The sequence below is a fragment of the Hydra vulgaris genome, chromosome 11 (assembly GCF_038396675.1).
Source record: "Hydra vulgaris chromosome 11, alternate assembly HydraT2T_AEP".
In the NCBI taxonomy this organism is placed as follows: domain Eukaryota; kingdom Metazoa; phylum Cnidaria; class Hydrozoa; order Anthoathecata; family Hydridae; genus Hydra; species Hydra vulgaris.
This window is the reverse complement of record NC_088930.1, coordinates 40,997,501-41,014,219: the sequence shown is the minus strand read 5'-3', so window position 1 is coordinate 41,014,219 and position 16,719 is coordinate 40,997,501. Positions and strand designations below refer to the sequence as shown.

Here is a 16,719-nt window from a genome sequence, read left to right as displayed (position 1 = left end):
ATTCAGATTAAAAATAAAATGCTATATTACTTAGACATATATACTTTCATTAAAAAAAAGTTTTTTTTAGTAAAAAGAACAATATTTGATGCAGCTATTTGTAGAATTATCTTTTGTAAAAACTTGTATGATGATGTGGTCCAACCTTTACGTTAATACTATAATACCATTTAATAATGTCAAAATAAAAAAATTATAAAGAAGGTTGAAAAACTTTGCAAACAATATTTAAAGCTTTTGAAAACTATAATACACTCTGCCATAGCTGTTTAAAATTATAATGAATTCAGTGGCCTGTTCAGTCCAAAAACCCAATCCTTTACTTTACAAATTAATGGTTGATTCATATTCAGGTAACAAGCTAGACCCAAAACGTGAAACTAACAGATTTTAAACATTTAAAGAAATTATTTACAGAACTGATAAGTTCATCTTTTTTCAGTTTAATGATTTTATAAAGTTCTTTTAACATGAATATTATCTTTTAACATGAATATTATCGGCAGTTTTGAACATTTACAACATTTAAATTGACCACCATGCAGTTTAGTCTATAAAAAACTTAAAACCTGGCTTTAGAAAACCACTGGTGATAAAGTGGTATCCATGGTTCACAACTATTTTTTAAAATTATTGAAAATTCTAATTGTGTTGCCATTAAGTAGATAAAGTTTCTTTGAAAAAATTTTAATAACCTTGATGATATTCACATCCTGATTGTTTAGTGAAAAAGATAATTGCTTTTAGTTCCCATTCTGATTTTTTAGTGAAAAAGATTTCAATAGCCTTTGCATCATTAAGCAGAATTACTAGTGAAACAGAATTAACACAAAATAAGATGAAAGCTCAGATTTTTTTTTAAGAATTTACAACTGGATTGTAAGCATTAGCTGATTAATAGATATTTTCCAGTACTCTGAGCTCAACGTGAGTTTAAAAAACACCAAGGGCAGGGATGTGTTGATGCTATACTTTCAATATCAAAAAATATATTGGGCCAATTTCAAATCAATAGCATAAAAGTATTGTAAACCATATAGTTTTAAAACAGTGAGAAATTTCTCAAGATTTTAATGAAATTCAGTCACATTTTCAGCTTAGCCAAAAATAAACAGTTTATTTGCGCCTCCATCTTTTTATTTTTCATTACCTAATGCTTCCTCATAGCTGAAACCTTTTTTTTTGAATTTACATACTTTTATTTCTTTACAATATTTAAACATATTTAAAACTTGTTTCTAACATCAATCTGAATCTTTGCAATGTAATCCTTCAATCCTTCAAGTTTCTCTCCATATTACCAAATTGATTTCTGCTACATCAAAATAAGGATTTAAAAAATTATCTTCTCCACAAAATTGCCCCATACATTACTTTTAAATGCCACTCTCCTTCGAGCCTTCCATAAAATGTGAGACATTTTACTGTTCAGCATTTTTAAATGATCCAACCAATACTAAACTATTTGTGAAATGTTATCTATGTATGAAAAGACATTTATTAAGGTAAAAAAAAAGAAAATTTTTTTCATTATTTAGCATTTTTCTTCTTCCAAAAAAGTGTCTGGATAAATGTAAAATATAAGTTGATTTTGTTTAATAAAACACAAAAATCACTCATAACTTTAATACTGATAATATTAGTAACTTTTACTTTCCTTCACACACACATAAATATTATATATATATATATATATATATATATATATATATATATATATATATATATATATATATATATATATATATATATATATATATATATATATATAAATAAAATTAAAAAAAGTACTATATTTAAAAAAACAAGTATTCTTTTTAAAATAGATCCAAATGCAATTTAAAATTTGCTTTATGACATTGTTAATTAAAAATTATTTTATTATAAAACTATTTACTTATTACCACTTTCATAATTGACTTTTCCCAAGCAATACATGCATTCAGCATTGATAAACACATAGACAGCTGTGAACACGATCGAGCTTCAGTTACAGCATCTCTCCATAATTTAAGAGCCGGGGTTGTTGGCTGGCAGTTTGAACTAATCAAACTTTCCTCTTCTTCATTTTTATTAGGAACCTTTTCTAAGCGGAAAGGATGCTTTAAATAACGACGCTCTATACCAGCTTCAAGTGAAAGTAAATGTGAACTTGCAATTTTTAAAATATTTTCATTTTTAAAGGATTTTTCATCAGTAGAAAATTGAAGCGATGATGAAATCTTTTGAGATAAATGCCAACCCTACAAAAAAAAAACTAATTTATTTTGAGTTTTAAATATCAACCCCGGAAAAAAAAGTTATTTAAGTTTTTTAATAGATATCCAGAAAATCAGTACTCAAATATTTTAAAACAAGCGATAAAAATATCAGTATTTTTTGACTTTAAAAATGTGCAAAATTTATGAGGATACTAATTTATATTATATCTAAGTGTACAGTGATAACAACTGACACACACATATATAGAGATAAACTGACGCTATTCTATATGTGTGAGGGTTTAAGTACATATATTAGTTAACTGATTATATATACATACATATATATATATATATATATATATATATATATATATATATATATATATATAACATATATATATATATATATATATATATATATATATATATATATATATAACATATATATATATATATATATATATATATATATATATATATAACATATATATATATATATATATATATATATATATATATATATAACATATATATATATATATATATATATATATATATATATATATATATATATATATATATATATATATATATATATATTATAGTAGGCATTTATATATATATATATATAAATATGAATTTATATATATATATAAATGGCTACTTTGATATCTGGTCTGATGTCATACTGAAACACACACACACAGTACCGATCAAAAGCTTTTGATCACCTTTTAATATAAGTAAAACTGATTATTAAAAATAATTTAATTTGTTAATACTTTTAAATACAAGATTTATTTTACAAGAAAAACAGGGTACACAATTAAAACACTTAAAAAATAAAAACCAAATATTGTGTATATTTCTTCCCAACTTTAGATTCCAAGTAGCCTTCAAAACAGCGGCCCAGCATACTTGCAATCAATTAATAAAATTTCATTACAAGACTATTGTAAGTATTTCCAGTTATTTTTAATTAGGATTTGCCAGCCATTTCTACTTATTTCATCCCATAAAACTAAATTAGATTACAATACATTGACTGAGGTGGCCTATCCATGTACCTAATACTTGTTTAAAATATTCTTGTGATAAAATATAATGATTACACTACTTTGACTTGTACTTGCTAAAAAAAAAGAAAATGCCTATAACTCTTTGCTCAGACAATAAGATATGACACTGAAGTAGTAAGTAGAGATGTGCAGGGTATCTGGTTCGGACCCAGTATTTCGGCGGTTTTACTGGGTACCTGGAATCAGCCATTTTGTTGATACCCGGCACCGGGTATCTTTAAAAATATTTTTAATAGACCTTAAAATGCTGTAACTAATAAATAATAAAAAAAATAAAACAAATTTTGTTTTAGTGTTACTTTAAACTGTGTAGAAATATTATTACCCAGATAAAAAATAATGCTTCAACCAATAAACTTCTTAATAGTTTCAGAAGTTGATAATTCCTATGTACTAAATCTAGACGTGTCTCACTTAAATTACGTTTTCGGGTATATTTTTTTTATAATATATTGAAAAATGTTGATAGCAGATAATATTGCAAAATAGATACAGATATAAAAACCGTAAAGTAAAACAAAATATGAGAATACGAAAGAAATAAAAAGAAAAAGAAATAAAAAAAACTAGTAATTAACGCTTAAGCTTCTTTTTATTGCTTAGAACGCAAGAGAAAGATACATTTTTCGCAATTTTAATTCCGAAAAATAAATGAAAGTTTAATACTTTGCGTAGGTTGTTTTTAAATAAGGTTTTTGCTAAATGATTGTTTACAATAAATAAACTTTTAAACCAGCGAACTTTTAACATAGACCAACATAGATGATTTTCAACTGAATTTTTTCCCGTGAAGTTTTTTCCCATGAGGCTGGACAAGAAATTAATGGTTTTCGCAGAGCCGATGACACGGTTTTTAAAGTGGGGGCACACTACCTCATTTCGAAAAGAATGCTTTGATTTTTTATAAAAATTGTCAATCTTTTTTAAAAAAGAAAGAAGGTCCACACAAAAAAAGTAGGGGGAGGAGCGTGCACCCTCAGAAATGAGAGGTGATGCGCTCCCTCTTGTTTCTGAGGCGAGCAATCTACCAGTGTGCGACGGCTGCTAAAAACAAAGAAATATTGCATAATTTTAGGGGGTTTAGGGGATTTTAATTATTTTTTAGCCATTTTAAAAATCTAAATTCTGTTCAAATGAAGTTTTTAATCAATTATTGTCGAAAAAAGTATTTGATTGCCTCTTTTTTAATTATTTTGAACCCTGATAATGTTTTTCATTTGTCACAAACAAAAAATCATAAAAGAAATTAAAATACACCAAAAAAACGTAGTCTAAATTATTTTTATTTGTTTAAATTTTTTTAATTTTTACTTTTTTTAATGGACTTGGTGCCAGGAACCTGGTCTTGGATCCAGTTTTTACTACCGGTTACCCGGAATAGGGGACCCGGCACATACTGGTTTTGGCATATCTCTAGTAGTAAGTTACCGAGGTCCCGGCCCTGGCTAAAAATAAGACTTTTTGCAAATTTGGCCTTGGCCCCAGAAAAATTATAAGATTTAGCAGATCTAAATCTTATAATTTTAATAGCTGGGGCTAGAAATAAACTTCTAATTCTTTATATATTATAATTTTATACTTACATATACTATTTATTAAATTCTGGCCATATATTTATGCCAGTATTTAATAAATAGGGACAGATACAGTAAAAGGGTGCAACTTGTTGAATAAGAAGCCAAGCAAGAATGAGATTTGGTATACTGTAATGGAGATGATAGCTCATTTGAGAATTGACTAGGGATGCCAAATATTTGGGTTTTCAATATTTGCACAAATACCAAATACCCCAAATAGTGACCCCCCAAATGTTTGTACAAATACCAAATAGTAAAATGTATGAAAAAAATCAATTGATTTCAATTCAAATTTTAGCTTTTATTTAAGATGTGATATTTTAAAAATACAAGCATATTCAATTTTTTTTCTTTCATTCTATTACGAAGTTTAGTCTTGAAGTTTCTAGCTACAGAAAAGACTCTTTCAACGTCTGTTGATGTTGCTTGCACAGTTAATAAGGCATCGTAGTTAATTTCCTTAATTTCATTTTCAATTGAAGTTTTGACTGTTTTCTGATGGTTTACAAAGTGGTTGATAGTGTCATCAAGCTTGGATGTTGATTTGAATCATTTTCATCATCATTTTCCTCCAACAATGATTTTGCAAATAGTCTTGTATTGAGTTCCTTAATTTCTTTTCTATTAGTTAATTTTGACAAATATTTAAAATAATCATTTTCCTTTGGATAATCACCAGTGTGAAGAAAAATCAATGTTGATATTAAATCGACATTACTTCGTGAACCAATTTGAATTTTTAAATTTTCGAGCATTTTTTGCAAAACATCACTTTCCTGTGCGTTGAGTGTGTTGAATAAATATATAAATGATCCTTCTGCCACCATCAAATTGCAGCATTTAGAGCTTAACTTTTTAATAACTTCTTCAACAGGAATCAAACAATCTATTATGTCTTTAACTTTAGTTTCAATGCTGTCATCATATGAACCTTCAAATTCAATTATTGTAGATTTTACAATTTCTTTCAGTTCATAAAATCTCTGCAACATAGGAAGTACACTATTCCATCTTGTCTTGCAGTCAATTAATAGAGTTAACTCTTTTCCTGTTGTTTCTTGGACATTTTCTTTAAAGCGAGCAATTTTTAATGGAGATTTTCGAAATTTTCTCACATATCCTCGAACAACTGATATAACATCAAAGTAGGATTTTTCCATTGGAAATGAGCTTTCTTGTTCATCAAAATCTAGTTTTTCATCAAAATCTTTATCTTCATCATGAAGTTCAACATTATCATTATATTCATCCATCTCTTCACAATCTTTTTGATATAAACAGTCAACAATAGCTAAATTTATTCCATGATTGTAACAAAGTTGACTTTCAAATGGCATCAAGGTGGCATATTTTTTCATTATGGAAGCTCCATTGTTTATAGTTGAGACAATATCTTCTGAAATGTCAAGTTTGATGTCCTGGAGTTTTTTTCTGACAATTGTTTTCAATTTTTCAGCATTACAACTACCTGATCCAACAAAAGTTAATGCCAATTGCTTAGATTCAGTGTTGTTGTGAATTTTGATATTTAAATATCTCTTGAATGTCCAGTCCACTTATCAATTATTGTACTAAATTTCTTTCCCATGACTTTAGACTCTTGAATTTTTAACACAAATTCATTAAATCATTACTTCTGCATAGTATTTTTTAATGTCTTCCCAAACTGTTGATCTTAATTTAGGCATTTGATGACCGCGTGATGACAAATATGATTTAGTAGCATCAGAATTTATTATTTGATTAATTGAAAATTCATCTTTGGCTGCACATTTTGATATTAACAACTCTCAAGACTCTTGAACTGTAAAACTTGTTATTGGACGTTGAATTTTTTGACTACTTGGACCTTCTGTTGATTCTAATGTATTTTTTTTTTTTAAGAGATATATCCATGCCATGTTTCAATTTTAAATGATTCATCAAATTCGTTATTCCATAATTAACAATCGTACAAACATTATTACAGTTGCCAACTTGACATTTTGCCTGACTTTTACTGATTTTTGAAGTTATTTCAGTACAAGTTTTAAACTTTTAAAATTACAAAAAAATGTTTCACTATAGATGAGTAATGAAGGAACTTTTATATATGAGAATAAGAAGAAACGTGATACAAAACGATATTTTTAAAATAATAAAGAGTTTCAATAAAAAAGCAATCTAATATTTTTTTAATAAATATTGTAATAAAATTTTAAATTCTATTAAAATATTTTAATATAATTTGGTCAAATGTAACGTTCTTTTTAACAATTTTTCTAGAAAACTTTAAGATGCTTAAATAAATATCAGAAAAACAACCATTGCTGATGATTGTTTTTATGATGTATTTATGATATGATACAAAATACTACAGCGTAAAACTTAAAAAACCATTACTAAAATGTAATCAACGTTAATTTATCCATGATCTTTTTTATTTAAAATATTAAAAAAAGCCTGTATAAATGCTTATCGCCTGCATCGCCACCATATCTGTTTAAGACAAGCAATTCATTGCTTGAGCACTTATATATTCCTGCCAAGACTTGTATATATATAAAAACAAAAAAAAGCAACCATCTATGATTGACCTTCTATTATAAATATGATTGTACTCGTTATTTTAATTCTACAAAGAATTACCTTGTGGCATTTTTTTAATTAAAAAATAACTTAGTATAGTAACAGAAAGTAAACATAGCCTGTTAAATTAAGTGTTAAAGTAGCTGCAAGTGTTTTATGGTTGTTTTAACAATCATATTACTTAACCAAACTAATTTTTCTCTGTCTTTTTAAGTACATGAAAATAAATTTAATATAAAAACCTTTGCTTGTAAACTTGCAGAAAAAACTTTCTCCTCCAATTCTTCTACTTCAATCAAAACAGCTTTATCACTTGCATATACTAATTGTGGAAACCAAGAGTTCATGACATTCGTTGTAGGAGTTTTACATGATTCTTTTTCATCTTCAGGAAATACAAGTGAAACTAAGTCAATGAAAAATGTTTATATTAAATAATAAATCATTAAAAAATAATGAATGAATGGAATGGATGTATAAGATGCTTGTAGCGCTGCTTTTTTCCCCTCCCCCTTATAATTTAGGTATTATAAAGGTTAGGGAAAATAATTGCCTCTCTCACCCTACCTAACTGGATAGCTCTGTTGATTAATAAACCTTGAATGCAATCATCAAGTCACAGAAACAAATAAACAGCAATTCTTAGAATTTAATAAATTTTTTTAATTACAGACAGTAAATAAATATTAACAAACAGATAAATGTAAAACAAATGTAAAAAAAATTTAAATCCCTTTATTAGGACTTTTTTTTTTTTATTAGTTAAAAATAATTTAGTTTCTTTTAAATTTATTAGTTTAAATATATAATAAATATCTAAATATTTTAAATTTATTAGTAATATATAAATAAATAAAACTATATATGACTTATTACAATCATATAATTAAAAGTACAATTTTTTATATCTAAAAATAAAAATATAATTTACTATAATTATATAATTAAAAATGTATATAATTTATAATAATTATGTATTTAAAACTATACATAATTTATTGTAATTATATAATAAAAATTACATAAGCTGTGCTCATGCATAATATAACTTTATAAAATGCCAAATACATATTTTCTGCAAAAGTAAGATAACTAAGGCACAATAAAAATCTAGTTTTCAAGTGCAAATATTATTAAGTTAATTGAGTAAAAAAATCATCAAGCAAAAAAAAAAAAAAATCAAGTCCTCCAGTTAGGTAAGAGCCTGTCTTATTTCATTCCTAGAATTTTTCCACATTTTATAAACTTTCCTTTTTTTTATCCTCCAACTTCACCTATTTCTGCATATCTTTGAATGATTTGTCCCAAATACTTTATACTAATTTGAAAAACTTAAAAAAAAAAAAACTTTTTCTTAATTGTAAAATAAAAACAAATATTTATGTAACATAAATAAAACATATAACTAAAACAATGTTTCTTTTCTATACACGAACATATATATTTTCTATAAACTTTTACATAAAAAAAATCAAGCATGATTTCAAGATCATAGATAGCAAGCCCTAATTAACACTAATAAAAAAAGTAAAAAAAGTTTATATATCTATCTATCTATCTCTATATATATATATATATATATATATATATATATATATATATATATATATATATATATATATATATATATATATATATATATATATATATATATATATATATATATATATATATATATATATATATGATTTCAGTGTAGACATCGTGTATAAGAGTGTATGTTATATTAATAAGAAAACATCAAACAATACGAATTCTCTTAATACAAATAATAATTTATTTTGAGAAATTTTCACTGGGTTATGGATACCAGCATCATCAGCTCGTAAAATATTACAAAACTTTTTGAACGTTAAAAAATAGTTTAATAAAATTTTTTTTTAACTGACGTCAGCAGTTGAATGGCTTCTTTTTTCGTTACGCAAGAATATAAAAAATGGAGTCCAAAATTTAGTTTTAACAAATTGCCCATTATCGAGATTTATTCCGCCATTCGATGGGAAACATTGGTGCCTCTGTATTTCGAGTGCTTCTCGTACTTTACGGTCGAATTTTTTTGTTTCGATTTTAAGAGTTTTAATTTTCTCCCAATTTATTTTTTCAGAGCAAAACTTGCTATGTGTTGCAATTGCTGACTGATGATGTTTGCCATCATTTAAACTTTTTTGGTGTTGTTTCTCCTACAAACTGTTTGGTGTTGTTTCTCCTACATATTTTTTTGAGCAATTGCATTCAACTAAATATGTACCAGGCTGGCTATTTAGGGGCAATCTAGATTTGTTTTTACAAGTTAATATTGTTCTTAAATTAGGATTTGATTTAAAAACTACTCTATAGCCAACTTTTCTAAATATTTTCCTTAACTTTGGTGATAGTGAAGGTATCCACGGTAATGATACTGTTGGGAAAGCATTGTTCTCGGATTGAATTCTATTGTTCTTTATGTAGCGTTTTTTCCTAATATGATTTACAATACTTTTTAGTTGGCTTTCGGTGTACCCATTTTCATTAAAAACTTGAATAAGAAAGTTTATCTCATTTTTTAAATGTGTAACACTGCATATGGAGTATGCCCTGTGAACATAACCTTTGAATATTGCGCATAAAATTTTGGGGTCGTGATTCAAGTGCGGTTTTATTTGAATATTTGTGATGGCTTCTTTTCTGTAGACTTTAAACTCATACTTACCTTTGCTGTTATTTATTATTGTTATATCTAGGAAATTCAGAGTTTTGTTATGGTTTTCTGTCTCAATTGTGTATTGTATTGCAGGGTGTTGTTTATTTAAGATTATTTTGAATTTCTCTGCTTCTTGGATGTTTGAAAATCTAGCATGGCTATCATCGACGTATCTTAGATAGGATTTTAAGTCGAAAGGAGGATTTAATGTCTTTGCAAGTTTGAAAGCATTTTCTTCGTGATGTTGCAGAAAAGATTCTGCCAATACAACCATGAATGAAAGACCAATAGGACCGGAATTCTCCAATTCATGGATCTCGTTGTTCCACAAAAAATAGCAACGATGTAAACAAAGCTCTATAAGTGTTTTTGTTTCTGATATAGTAAGCTTGGTAGAGAATCTGTAGGAAACATCATCAACAGATTTTCTACCAAGTTTACTATATCAGAAACAAAAACACTTATAGAGCTTTGTTTACATCGTTGCTATTTTTTGTGGAACAACGAGATCCATGAATTGGAGAATTCCGGTCCTATTGGTCTTTCATTCATGGTTGTATTGGCAGAATCTTTTCTGCAACATCACGAAGAAAATGCTTTCAAAATATATATTTTACGAGCTGATGATGCTGGTATCCATAACCCAGTGAAAATTTCTCAAAATAAATTATTTTTTGTATTAAGAGAACTCGTATTGTTTGATGTTTTCTTATTAATATAACATACACTCTTATACATGATGTCTACACTGAAATCATATATATATATATATTTATATATATATATATATATATATATATATATATATATATATATATATATATATATATATATATATATATATATATATACACACACACACACACACACACACAAATAATAAAAATCAAGCATGATTTCAATATCATAGTTAGCAAGCCCTAATTAACACTAATAAAAAAAAAGTATAAAAAAGTTTTAAAATATATATCTGACTTAAAAATCTAGTAAAATGCAGTTTTAATAGTGTTCCAAACTAATTAAAAAATTTACACTTACAAAATGGGTTGCTGTTTCTACAAGATTGAGCAATATAATCTGCATAACGTGAAACATTTTTTTGAAGCAGTCTCTCCCTCATTCCTCTAATAAATAATTTGATTCACTAATTATCAAAATGAGGTATTTTTAAAAAAAAATCAAAAATTTAAATTTTGATTACCTTGGATGAGCAGCAGAAGTTATTTGGTACAAAAGATTAGGATCAGTAATTCTCCACCAACCATTTTTCATTTCTGTGGGAATCTCTTGAGTAACAACATTCTGAATTTCTAAAAGTTCTGTTACTTTTTTTTTATTTTCTATAATATTATTTATGTCTATACTTTTAGGTAAATCAAGTAATAATTTTGAAACACACTGTGATGATTGAGATTCAGGTAAAAATGAATTGGGGGTACCATTATTTCCATATATAGATTCAAGAAATTTTTTATCCTGGCCCAATTGTACAACAGAAGGAGCTATTATGGTTTTTGCATTATTAAAGTTTTTACTGACAACAGATTTTATTCCATCACTGCAAGTTCTTTTTTTGGCAATGGAAAACCAAACAAAATTGTCAAGACGTTCTGATTTTACAACATCTGGCTGGTTCCTTGATGATATTGAAGCTGCTTGTTGTGAATCAGAAGAATTGCCTAAAATATTTTCAGTTTTAAAAGAAAAAAGGTTTAAGGGCTTAGCATCTGTACTATCTTCTTTTATTATACATTTTGTTAAACTTTCATCAAAATATCCACTTTCTAAACCTTCCACATAAACACCACCAGCATTTGGTAAAACAAAATAACGACGCTTGTATCTATCTTGACCTAAATGTATGCCTCTAATATTATGGGATGCCCGTAATAACTTGTTACGACATTCAAAATGTTTCTAAAAGTAAATATAGATTTGATAAAAAAGATTCATGAACTAAAATAATTTTAAATAAAACAACTTTTAAATTGTTAGTATATATTTAAGTATTAAATTTAAGAAAATAAATAAAAATTTAAAAAACAACAGAAAAAAAGAGTAATTCAATCCCTTCAATTTTTGGACTGATCTGATGCTGACCAAAACTGTTCAAGGTTGGCAATTTATTGCTTACCTTATTTTTTCTAATGCCAAGAGCTGATATATAAACAGGCCTTGTTAAAAAGTGTTACACTTCTTGCATTTTACATACAAAAATGGCAATTTGAATACACATTCAGCATGTGAGGTTGAAAAAAGTGAAAAAGGAAAATAACTGTTTTTTTTTACAAATTTTTTAAGTAAAGAAATTAAAGGGTATAAAAATACCTTTAGCACTTTGAAAATTTTTCTTAGCTTCTAAAAAATAATTGCACATTACTGGTAATGGTGATATGGTTGACCATGCTTTCAGCAAGTCTTGTACTGAATTAATAGTCTTGCCTGTTTTATGCAAATATGTTTTGCCCAATATTGCCCAATGGTCTGGAATTGTGGGCTATTTAGTGGATTAAGTTTTTTTGGTATAAAACTAAGTGTTTCTCAATTTAAACCACTCTAAAGTTTCCTTAGTCTAGTGGCACGAAGCTAAGGAAACTTTAAAGTGGTATCACGCCAAAACAAACAAAGTTTATCATCCGTTCAAATGAGTGGCAAAAGTTGCTTTTGAAAACTTGAATACAAGTTTCTAGAATATAAATTTAAATCTCTGATGTTAAAGCTGATGACCTCACAAAAGCTTATGTCTTTTTTTCTGCAACAACAAAATGCTTACCTTGAAAACAATTTCTTGCCATATTAGTCCACAAGTTTGTAATATACTTGTTACTTACATTACCACAAAAAAATTGAAGTAAAATACTTTTCACCAGGCAGTTGACTAAAGTTACATTTTATGTAAGCCTTGTTATTCATCAATTATGCGGCAATTTAATTTTGTAAAAACTTGGGCATAAAATTTTTATGTCTTAGTAATAGAATTTTGTTTCTCAGAACATTTGGGTATTTAATTCCTCTAAAAAAATTTTAATTGAAGAATTTCTTTGCTTTCCTAATCAAAAAATTAGAAACTTTGACCTGTTCAGCCAATCTACCTATTGAAAAGGTAGCTAACCAATTACTTTTGAATCTAATATCAGAAATCTTTTACTTGGTAAGCCAGTTTTAAAAAGATTACTTATATATACAACAATATTAGGGAAGCAGAGTCTCAAAAAAGACGCCAGATTTAAAAACCATGAAGAATAATCATTAAAAAAAAATGATTATTCTTCATGGTTTTTGGTATCCAGGAGCTCCAAAAGTGTAAATAGGTTTATGGACTTTTAAGAAAAAATTAGGACTTTTTGGTTGAGAAACAATTAAATTTTGCACCTGGAGTTTTTAGGTTTAATAGACTCTGAGACTATGGGCTAAAAATAAATCAGTTCTATTATTGCATATCATAAGTCACTCAATACTTTTAGAGTTCCTGGTTACCAGAGACCAAGAATATATAGTGATTTAAAGCTGGAGTTTATATCACTATTTTTGAGCCTCATTAGTTATTTTGAAATTTTGGAAGTGAATACTAATTGCCTTTTCAAACAAACAGGACAGTAGAATTCAGCTCATGATATTAAAGTTGCAGAACAATTAGAGCAATAAGAACAAGTTGCAGAACACATCAAATCAAAGCGAAAAGTATGAAACCATTAATTTTACTTTGGTTATAAATAAAACATATTTTAGCAATGGTTGTTTCAGGATCCTCTTACTTACATTTGGTCACAAAATGAAACAAATAGTCATTTTTTCCCCAAATGTTAAATGTAACATTTATTAAACAAACTTTATTAAACAAATGTTGGTTACAGTTTGAACCGACCTTAAAGTGTTTGTAAAGTAACCCCTAAAGGGGTTAAAACATATGTTTTAACCCCTAAAGATGTTGTTTTTTTTGCCAACCTAATGCCCACCTCTAACAGTTTGAGGTTAAAAAATTTTTTTAGCCCATAGTCTCAGAGTCCTTATAACAAATAATTTGCTGTTAACTTACCTGCTCTACTTGCTTGACTTTTTTTTCTATATCTTCTACAGTAGATAAATTGCTAGTCTTGAAAGAAAAACACAACACAGTCAATTATTTTAACCATTAATTTTAGCATCTTTTTTACAAACTAACTAGACTGTAGTTCACCTCTTCTATCTTTTCTCTTTCACATTTTTCCATGGTTAATGAAAAACAATCTACCAAAAAAAACTCGACACTCTAACAAAAGAAAAAAAGTCTAAACTTCTGCACTAGCCCACCTAAGAGAGCAAAACAAGATGCAAATTAAAGCTAAAAAAATAATAATAAAAGTAACGTTGAATAAGTAAAAGATTCACAAAAAAATTATTAGAGGCTTCTAATATTTCCAGTTAACTTAACAACTCAACATAGTAGAGATTTGAAATAAAGCTAAATTTAATGAGGGTGACTAACTGCTACTTAAGTTTTTTCCGAATAATTTTGAACGAAATATAAACGATCATTAAAAAATTGTGGATTTTTTATAAACTCCCATTAAATGCAAGTTAAAACAAAAACTTTTTTAACTTTTTAAAACTTTGATTAAGAAAGAAAAATCAATATAAACAAAAGTATATGAAAAATCTTTAAAGTTAAAAACAACTTTATATTTGAGTTTGTCTAGCAATAACAAATATGATTTAGTAGAGTACTTTTTGCATGAAACTTCTATCAAAATCTCTATAAAACTCTATTAAAAGAAATCTAAACTGATATAAAAAACTGACTTTATTAAAAACTTTATTATTTACTTTTGAATATTTAAATGTAAAAATGAAACCAAACTAAAAACACTAAGACATCAGGTTTACATACATCTGCTTCTGTTGAATCATTGTATTCATCTCCTAAATTATTTTCAGGAAACTCAGTATCACTTTCCTTTTCATCTTCAGAATCTTTATAATCTTCTTCATTTTTAGTATCACTGCATGATTCTGTTACTTTCTTTTCAAAATTATTTTTATTATCCTTAGGTTTCATCTTCATTAAGTCTGCTTTGTATCTAAACATAGTTAGATTAAAAAACTTGCTAGATCATTAATTTAAAAAAAAAGATTAACTAGTCACAAAAGAAAGTGTACTTTTCATACTTACTTGCGCATTTCCCCTTCCAGAATCCATTTGTCTCTTCTTAAATCTGCTGTATTTTCCAAACTTTTTTCTATTTCTCTAAAAAATTTAAAACCTAAATACTAATACAGTAAATCTAAAATACAGAAATAAAATCTTGCTTATTTATCATATACATACATACACAATCACACACACACAGATATATATATATATATATATATATATATATATATATATATATATATATATATATATATATATATATATATATATATATATATATATATATATATATATTATTTTAGTGTATTCTACAAACAGAGTGCTCAATATTCTAAAAGAACAGAGCAATAATAAATTAGTCAAAAACACTTATCTTATTTTTGATTACTTCAACACTGTGTTTCACCATCAGTAGGTTCGTCAGGAAAAATGTCAAAACATAAAAAAAATTTCAAATTATAGAAAAATTATTTCACAGGAAGTTGGGAATTGTTATAATTAATTATGTAATAACTGTAGTATTTTGCAACCAGGAAGTTCCATCAACTACATTAGATAATTAAAAAATCATGAAAAGAATTCTTTAGAATTAGGATAAATTTGGACTGGTCATTTGTTTTTATAATTTTTTAAAAGGAACTTGTTTTCATGTCTGCATTTAGAAATTAATTATGATTTTTTATTCAGTAAATTTTCTTGATCTAAATGAGTAATAATTTCAAATTTTTCTTGTAAACACAGTATACATTTTTTGGAAATGTTGTTATAGGCAGGCACAGTTTTTAGGATAGACCAGTTAAATTTAAAATTAATATTTTTTTCTTTTAGTTGCCAAATATACTTAGACAGCATAGTCTCTTTTGAGTATTTTTTATGTTTAAAAGATTGTTTGTGATTGGCATAACGTTTTTTCCATTTGCCCTCGGTTAAGCCAATATAATGTTTATCAGGGTTGTTTTGCAAGGAAACAATGCATTTGTAAATAATATTTTTTGATAAGCATTTGCCATTCATAGGGCAGTCAAGTTTTTGCTTGCAGTTACAATTTTCAGTATTTTATTCTTTGAGAAATTCATTTTTATTAATCAATGCAAAATTATGGCCTTTTATAATTCTTTCAATATTTTTTGTACAGCTATAGCTTACTTTAATAGTGTTTCTGTGAAAAAATTTGTGCAATTTATTAGAGGGAGGGAAATGTTTGTCAAATAATTTTAAAAACGCTTTTCCAATGTTTGTTGAAACATTTTTGCTGTACGGAGGGTTGAACCAAATTATATTTCTATTTCTATTTCGCTTTTTTGCAATTTTTTTTTTTGTTGAAATTTTTGTTTCTGTTTTTGTTTCAAATTTTAGCTAGAAATTTTTAAATCCCCTTTTTTTAAGAGCATCTTCATACACGCGTTTGGAAGAGTTAAAAATCTTTTCATTAGAGGAGTTTTGATTAAGTCTATTGTTAATTGAAATGGGAATTTGTTTT

The 16,719-nt window shown here is 26.6% G+C and overlaps 1 protein-coding gene across 2 annotated transcripts in view; it reads right to left on the bottom strand.

Annotated features, from left to right (window-relative positions):
• The window catches only part of LOC100214210 (bromodomain adjacent to zinc finger domain protein 2B), an 81,316-nt gene that overhangs the window by 14,330 nt on the left and 50,267 nt on the right, over positions 1 to 16,719 (bottom strand). The window contains exons 17-24 of one of the 2 annotated variants that reach the window (XM_065811089.1): positions 15,258 to 15,332; positions 14,976 to 15,165; positions 14,286 to 14,357; positions 14,145 to 14,201; positions 11,310 to 12,025; positions 11,147 to 11,232; positions 7,671 to 7,834; positions 1,905 to 2,243 (exon numbers count right to left, since the gene is read on the bottom strand). In XM_065811089.1, coding sequence (XP_065667161.1) covers positions 1,905 to 2,243; positions 7,671 to 7,834; positions 11,147 to 11,232; positions 11,310 to 12,025; positions 14,145 to 14,201; positions 14,286 to 14,357; positions 14,976 to 15,165; positions 15,258 to 15,332 — 1,699 coding nt within the window. The remainder of the gene's footprint in view (positions 1 to 1,904; positions 2,244 to 7,670; positions 7,835 to 11,146; positions 11,233 to 11,309; positions 12,026 to 14,144; positions 14,202 to 14,285; positions 14,358 to 14,975; positions 15,166 to 15,257; positions 15,333 to 16,719) is intronic. The other variant, XM_065811090.1, reaches the window with a different exon arrangement.